The following is a 9,027-nucleotide window of genomic DNA, read 5'->3' on the forward strand; positions in this document are numbered from 1 at the left end:
ATGACCATTTTAAGTAATTATTTATGCACATACTGTGAATTATCTTAAGAAAGTATCACCATAAGTGGGTATTTGCTTTCTTCATATGACTAACAAAATATTACTAAACTTCTATTTCTATCAATAAGGTAGATAATTTTCCTAGCAAAATTAAAGAAAGATAATTATTGCGAATAAATTTATTCTTTACATCTATTTTATCACATTCACGTTATATTGGTTGACGTGGCATAAGTTAGAATGGTCACTTAAAATAAACAAAATTTTATATCTCCAGTCAGCTGATGTCACATCAATTTGTGGAAAGCCCCCGTGATAAAATGGGTCTATCCAAAATTAATGATATGTTCCTCATATGTTAAGACACGTTCATATCCTTCGAATAAGAGTGTTTATCGCTAAAAAAAATTAGAAATAGTTTAGTCTTTTAAATATAATTAACAAATTTAAGAAAAATATTGAGGAAATGGTTTTTTTTTTTTATGTTTATCATGCTAATTCAGGTTTTTATTATTATTATTATTATTATTATTATTATTCGAACTTCAATTTTAGAACAAATTGGTTCCACTTTCCACGCCGTCTATCCAGATAGGCCTTTTTTGGAGTTTTTTATTTTTATCAGTTTCTAAGGCAATTATTCATTTTGTACAAAGGAAATTGGGAGAAAAAACGGCGTAGTTTTGGCCGTTACTTTTGAGTGAGCAAAAACCACAGCGACGTCAGTTTTGACTCTTTATACTGGCGGTAACAGTCTGACGGTAAACGCGTGTCCTCTACGTCGTCGTATTAGGTCGATGATTCCGAGGACCCTATAGATCGTAAGCAAAATGCGTTAAAATACAAAACTACCCCTTTTGCCTAATTGTGTCATAAGATGGGCTTTCCAGCCTTCCACACACACCATCCCCTGCCACTGTCCTTTTTGGAAGGATACACAGTCTGCTATTTATGGTATTTCCGTATTTTCATCGATCCCCTGGATAAGCGACAGCAGCAGTTGACGATCTTGTCTGGGTTACGTTGAGAATTAGCTTCTTTTTTTTTTCTTTTTTTTTTAATATTTTTACCTTTTTGGATACATTAGTTATTGCAATTTTATCGTAAAAAATTGCAATGTCATAGAAAATTTGTGTTTTAAAATTGGGAGTAAACAGGTATTTTTAAAAAATATACAATTTTAAAAGTTAAACTACAATTTTAAAGACTAAATTGCGATTTTATCAAATGTTTAACTGCATTTTTAAAACTTATTATTTTTTTGAAATCACAAATTTAAGCTAATCTTTAGGGGTGTACAAGCGGTTGCTAGTTAAAATCACTAATCGCAACTGCCTAAGGCAGTTATTGAATTTTAATAGCCGCAACCGCTCCACTTAGACGGTTAGTAGTTAGCCATTATTCAAACCAATAACCGACGGTTATCTAACTGTTTTCTTTATATGGGCTTTTTGGCTTTTTGAAGTGTTTTTTGGCATTTTTGTACCTATTTTTTGGGCTTATTTTAAATAGTTTAAATGTGTTCTCAAAAAAATGAATGGATGATGAAACCCTATCTCTAACTCGTATTTAAAACAACATTATTTTGGAGTTAAACACCAAAACAACGTTGTTTTAATGTTATATTTTTAATATAAAATATAAAATATATATTTATATTATTATATATATATAAGGGGTAGGCCGTTAGCCTTTTTTTCTTTTTTTGATAAAGGTTAGCAGTTATTAACTGTTTTTTCTTACCCCTAAAACCACTAACCGCCTCACCCTAGACAGTGATTTTTTATAACATCCTACCAAAGCGGTTATACACCCCTACTAACCTTAATTAACTGTTTGGTAAAATTGTGATTTACCCTTTAAAATCGCAATTTAGCATTTAAAATTGTGTGTCGCAAATTTTCTATCTTATTAAATCACAATATCTTAAAAACGCAATCCCAAACAATTTATTTCTACTATTTTGTTTAAAATATTTTTTGCTATGAAATCACAATAGAAAACACACCTTAAAGTCGGTTTGGATTTGCGATTTTCAAAATGTGCAATTTAAAAATAATGATTTGAAAATGTGCGTGATTTTTAAAAATACAGTTAAGTGTTTGGCAAAATCGCAATTTAACCTTTAAAATCGCATTTTAGCATTTAAAATTGTGCATTTTTAAAAAAACACATATTTATCTGCTTATCACAATTTTTTAAAAACGCAATCTCAAACAATTAATAAAAATGACATTTTAAACTTCTTATTAATGAAACCGGATGGCTAGGATCTCTTTAGAGAGATAATGAAGCCATAAATGGGAAATCTATCTCATTAATATAAATAATAATAAAATATTATTTATATTTTAAAAATAATTAAAAATAGACGGGCCATGGCCATCCACTCCTTACTTTTTTATTATTTTTTTAAATTTTTTTACTATTTTATTTTTTAATTAGTTTTAAAATATAAATAATATTTTATTATTATTTATATTAATGGGATAGATGTCTCATTTATGGCCTCAGGATCTCTCAGAAGAGATCTTGACCATTAACTTGATATTTTTGAGTCTATTTTGGACCAGAGAGGATCATATTCCCTTATTAACGCAATGACAAACAAGCTAAGAGTAATTTTTTTTTTTTTTACATGTCCGCACAAGAAGGAGGATTGAAATTAGTGACTTCCGCTTCATTAGAGGTGGTTCCAGCCAATTGAGCTACCTCTTAGGATGCTAAGAGTTATTTTGACACGTGCCCTCATTCAAATTATTTTTGAAACCCTAATCCCTCTTTCCTCAAAATTACTGCCATTCGCCCCTTTCTACTCTAGTGAGGGTTTTGCAGACGAAGGAAAGGGAGAGGGATTTTTTTTTTTTTTGGATGAATAAGAGAACTTCATTAAAAGCAAACAAACCAATCAACAAAGTAGCACCATTACAAGCCCTTCCAAAAGGCTAAACCACACCTCACAAAGGCTTAAAACCAACCAAAACAAACTAGAAAGAAAACCAAAAAGCTACAAACAGCTTGCAAATGGCAACTAGGAACCACCACTAGAAAGCCTTCCCAAAAAAAAGACCAAAATTACAATAAGACTCCACAAAATCTGCAGAGAAGCCTACAGCAACAGATCTGCTGGCAAATTCCGTAAGGATACTAAAATTAAATTCACTTTAGTCTTGGGAAACTTCCCCTTCCCATCTAGTCTAAATCTCACTTCTTAAATGATTTTCTTTAATAGCTGCTCTTCAATACTAGGCTAACCAGAGTGTTTCAACTCATTCCTAGTGCGCCATAAGTTGTAAACTACAACACCTAAGACCAGCAGGCTTGTCCACTCTAAGGGTATTATTCTCTCATTGACTGATGCCTATTTGCAAAATCTCAGCCCAAATTACAGGAGGCTTGTCCACTCTACATCAAAGCATACAAAACTTCCAAATTTGATAGTTGAAACTGCATTCAAAAAACACATGCTCTCTACTTTCTATTTAATTATGACAAAAAAGACATTTAACATCACCATCATAGCCCCAGATAATCAACCGATCGCCTGTTATAAGTCTGTTCTGCATAGCTAGCCACAAAATGAAAACATGTTTGGGAATGGCATGTGGAAACCACACCAACTTCCACCAAACAGTCTCAACCTTCTTTTCCCTAAGAAGCTCCCTGTTTCTAAGCTAACATAAGTACCTGTCCTAGAAGCAATCCATAAAAGGTCTATCATGAGAACCAAAACTTATCTCAGGAAGCCTAGATTAGATATCAACAAGTGCATCAGATCTAGCAGGTCTCCAGAATTAGTCACCATTAAGAATGCCAGAAGAAAGCTTAGCCTCCAAATTACTCCGAGCATCATAGACAGGCCTATACCCAAAAGCCTCAAACAAAATTCGTATTGTTTTGAGTTTTCCCTATATTGTCCAACACTTTCCTTTCAATTACTCGAAATGGCTTTAAAAACTGCAAATTTACAATTATTTGATTGAATTCGACGCAATAATATTGTATGAGAGCATAATTGAAACATATAGAGAAGCACTTATGTGATGGCAGGAGACATCTTATACGACTGGTTAAACCTAGAGAGAGGCTATTGTAATACAGCAAAGAAGAAGAGAGGTTAGGCAAGTGGTACATTTTTTTTTTTAAATGAATTGAAGATATAAGATTCAATTAATAATGGGTGCCAGGAAATGAGATTCTAGTCCCCCATAAAATTTAGTAGCTTATTCCTAAGCTATTAAAAAAAGCCAGGACATTTTTCATAATTTTCCTATTATTTCAACCTCTGTGTGCTAAAACCTTAATGCAGCAACTTCATATTTCTGTTGCATGGATGCGTCCAAATACAGTGGCAGCTTTGAACACAGATGCTTTATTCTTCCTGTTAAGATTTTTCTTTATTTATGTCTATCATTCGGCTCAATTCTAGAACTATGTGAGAACTCCAGTCTCCATGGATATTAACCAATATATTTCTATACATGGGTTCTACTTTTGATCCATTAGGTGATTAGGTCTAATTTTGGATTTTCTTATGTTTTTTGAATTTTATTTGTGAGTTCGATTAGTTTTAGTATGGACTTAGTAGTCAAAGACTTATGAGTTCAAGATCTTGTTAGGAGCCCTATCTTTTGTGAGTGGATGGTGTACTCAAGTAGACTGATAATACATGCAGTTTGTTGTGGTTCTACTCTTTTTTTTCTCTTATATACATTTTTTTTTTTTTTTTTTTTTGTTTATTTTGGAAAGAGTACTCGCAGGTCACCCTCAAAGACTATGCATAATTAGTGGCTTAGTCACTCATTGTAATGTTAGCGGAGAGGTGCTTCTTGACCATTTTGGTGTACCACCAGCTGCTTTGGATCACCATCACAGCATTTATAAACAGGGTTTCTGCTAAAAGTAATTTTGGATTACTTTTGATCATCCTCGCCAATAATAAGATGAAGTGATCGGTAATCAATATAGATGTATTATGCTTTGGGAAAAATCAGATTCAAATATATATATATATAAAATCAGATTCAAATATTAACGAAATGTTTGGCTGCAGATATGAGGAAGAACCACCAGAGCCTGAGATTGAAGTAAGGAGTCCTTTTTGCTTCCTAGAAGAATGATGAACTGAATATTTATGGTTTTTTTTCTTTCTTTAAAACAACTATTAACATATTGCCTGAATGATGGACAGGAAGGTGCCGAGGAAGATGTAGAGAACAATAGCAATGAAGACATTACTGGAGAACCCGTTGAAACTGAGGAGAAAGAAGAGCAGAAACCGGTGGAACGTCGTCGTAAAACCTCAAAATATATGACAAAGTATGAGCGTGCCAGAATCTTGGGTACCCGCGCTCTCCATATCATGGTTTTCTTTTCATATATAACTTGTCAGTCAAAAATTTTGCTGTCAGTTGGGTTGATTCCATTGCATGATATCATTTTTCTTCTTGGTGAGCAGCATGAAAGCGCCTGTGATGGTTGAGTTGGAGGGTGAAACTGACCCACTTGAGGTTAGATTACTTAACAGCGTACTTTCCTAAAAAAGCTATGTTGGTTGAAATTTTAAAAGCAGATCCTTCACCTAGTTCTTTCATCTTATATATGCATGCAACCAGACCTTTATATATAAGTGGCGGATCCAGGAGTTCATTCTACTGTGGGCGTCAATAAAATAATAAAATATAATGATAAATAATTTTTTTTTTCTCTTTATATATTATATTTTTATCATAATATGGTAAATACAATAATAATAAAAAAAAAAATTATACCACAATATATGTATCACAAAAAGCATATTTATATGCTAAATTGATATATTAGTTACCATGTAGGCACTAGTACAAAAGTAAAGGAAAATACAAAATACAAAGTGCCTAAAATTGCATTCTATGCGATCTTAAAGAAACAAAATTATCTAGTATTAAATCAAAATCGAAGCTTTTAACAATTCTCCTTTCAATATAGACAAGTAAATTATCTTTAAGAAATCCATCTTCCATTTTGTTACGAAGTATTGTTTTAATAATTGTTTACTTCTCATACTCTAATGATATTATAATAAAATTATTAGCATATTCCAATAACTATTAGCCTAAAATGAATTAATAAAAAGAACAAATCTAAGATTGGCAGTAATCTTCTGAAACTCGTTGATGCGGCTTGACAAAATCCCAAAGTACTATATAAAACACACCAAAAAAAATAATAATAATAAATAACAATATTGTTTTAAAATAAGATAAACAAAATGATGAAAATGAGAGATATATCTCAATTAAAAAATTTAAATTATAACCAAGACAAATTAAAAGCTCGGTCATAACCAAGACAAATTAAGGCGTTAATGGCTTTAATTATAAACTTTACTCTCAACTTACTCGGTTGGGTACTTGGATTATGACAAGAAAATGTCAAATATTGATAAATAAACATTAAATTTCTTGACTTTTTTTTTTTTTAATGTGAAACCAAGAAACCGAAACAGCTGGTGGAGTTTTTTACCTTTTTTTTTATTAAAAAAAAAAAACAAAATTTTGTTACCTAGGGCAGTAGACAATTCAGCCAGAAAAATATTTTAAATTATTATTATTTTTTTTTTTTACCAGCAGCGACCGCCCCCAACTCGCCCCCTCTTCTCTCCGCCACTGGCCGCTTTATTAGACTGGAGAACTCTTGCTGAACCCATGGTTTGCTGCATTTTGACATTGAACCTCATTTATTTTGCCTGTTAAGGCTTGATATGCATAAAGTTGACATTGTTGCTTTTATTGGCTAATTGTTGGTTCTTTATCACTTTTTTTTTGGGGGGGTCAATAATAGGTCCAAGAAGTTCTCTTTTTGATTTGGAACAAAATAGCATATCTATATTAAACTTTGCAGTTTGCTAAATTATGTGGTAGTATTGCACTATTCTTATTCCTCAAGCCAATGTCTGTCTAGAATAGGTCCAAGAAGTCCTCTTTTTGATTTGAAACAAAATAGTGGCATCTATATTGGACTTTGTATTTAACCAAACTATCTAATAGTATTCCACCATTCTTATTTGATAAACCAATGTCTGTCTAGAATAGGTCCACTTCTATGGGATGATGAAAGTGGAGTTTCCTGTCGTATGGTGTGCGATGAACATAATTCTTTTATCTGATTTATTGTGTTTCTCTGTGCTATTGAAAGGAGTTGTGGTGTGTTTGGTATTCAAAATGACTATTCCATTAGGAAAAATGAATAGCTTTTATTAAGAATAGAATGTGGAATAAAATAGTCTTGGTGTTAGAATATATGATCAAGATTATATTCTTATCATAGCACTTGGAATAGTCATTCCCATGAGAATGACTATTTCTTAAATTGAGAATTCTGCATACCAAATGTACCCTTAGTGATATCATTTATCCATCATTTTCATATTGCAATGAAAGAGCTTCGGGCGTGGAAGATACCCTTTGCCATTCGCCGCTACCTACATGATGGAAGGTAAGGTTAATTATCCATTGGTATTGCCTTCACTTTTGAGCATGGGTCTGATACATACTTTTTTTTTCTGTTTTTTTTTGTTTCCATGAATTTTTCCAGTTATGAAGATTGGGGTGTCGATGAATTGATTGTGGAAGACTCATGGAAGAGGCAAGTGGGGGTGATTGATCTTCTTTTGTATTTAATAAAACTTGAATCGATATTGTCTATATGAATGCCATATGGCGATGCTTGGTTATCCAAGGATTGACTACAAATTCATGTTGTACTTTGCCTTTTTGCTCCATGAAAATTTTCTCTTCAATGTAGTACTAATGCTATAATTAATTGCCAAATGCATGTTGGGGTATTTGGGCTGATAATGCTAGAGTTTACTGTTTGACAGATAATAGTTTCATAAAAATTGGCCAATTAGTGAATAGCATGAACAGTCAAAAGGTAGCCACCCAATTTGGGCAGGAAAGAAAATTACTGGTGAGTTTGGTGATTAGAAAACCCAAGTTAGATGAGGTTAAAATGGCTCGTGTGATAAATCATTGATATATTGAATGGTCTTTTACACTACATATAAGAAAAATGAGGTCCTGTAACCTTATCATAATTTAATATTGAAATGTCTCATAAATCCATAAGTAATATTTACACAACTGAAACCCCTAGCCTGCAAAGTATAACCTAGCAAGAACAATGCAATATGCCATCGCTTTTACTTTCCTACTTTTGTTCTGAGCCCCCAATTAGCTATTCCTATTCCTACCTCCATCACTACTCTAGCAGCTAATTATGAACTTTCTTCAGATTTCATTTGAAATGGAGATGGGTCAAAATTATTATTGTTACATTTATTTAACGGTGTAAATGATATCACATCATTTAATTTTTTGAATGGTATACCAATATATTTATCATGTGACATCATTGTATTCCCTTCGTGCAAGGGTAGTGAGATAGTTATAAATCAAGATTCCCCACAAATTCTTAATTATAATATTTATGTCATTTGTAAGCATCAAAACGCTTGAAACATGCTACATATTAAAAATGTGGCATGTCACGGCTGAGAATTGAGTATATTTTCATTCAACTGCCGCTTAATCTCCCAACAAGTTGCTTAGTTTAGCTGCTCTTCAGCTTTCGAGAACAGGGCGTACCAGTCCTTGAGAGTATATTACAGAATTCATTATTTCTGCCATGCTAAGTTCTTGCTATCTGTATTGTAAAAAAAACTTTGAGCAACAAACCTGTCTTTTGATTTTCTGAATAAGTCTTGTAAAAGTGTAGAAAAAGCTTTTTGAATGATAAATTCTTTTTGGATGCCTCAATAACATACCACATTTTTAACACGTAACATTTTCCAAGCATCTCAATGCCTAAAAATTAACTTAAATTTTGCAATACAATTTTTTTAAAAGTATACGGCCATGATGAAATTGCCTAAAGCAGCAAAAAAGTCAACTTGACAGTTGACACATAACATCAAAACAGTTGAGTCATGACAATTAACTGAAGATGTTATAAATATAATGTTATTGTAACACTTACAGGCTATCA

General features: G+C 32.3%; 1 protein-coding gene across 1 annotated transcript; it reads left to right on the forward strand.

Annotated features, from left to right (window-relative positions):
• The first annotated feature begins 5,039 nt into the window (after positions 1–5,039).
• LOC132174482 (DNA-directed RNA polymerases II, IV and V subunit 6A-like) lies at positions 5,040–7,690 on the forward strand. Its single transcript, XM_059586132.2, has 5 exons — positions 5,040–5,087; positions 5,192–5,361; positions 5,456–5,510; positions 7,409–7,476; positions 7,576–7,690. Exons 1-5 carry the CDS (start codon positions 5,040–5,042, stop codon positions 7,688–7,690), a joined length of 456 nt encoding a protein of 151 aa, XP_059442115.2.
• The last annotated feature ends 1,337 nt before the right edge of the window (positions 7,691–9,027 follow it).

Source organism: Corylus avellana, chromosome 3, assembly GCF_965113065.1.
Source record: "Corylus avellana chromosome 3, dhCorAvel1.hap1.2, whole genome shotgun sequence".
Taxonomy (NCBI): Eukaryota; Viridiplantae; Streptophyta; class Magnoliopsida; order Fagales; family Betulaceae; genus Corylus; species Corylus avellana.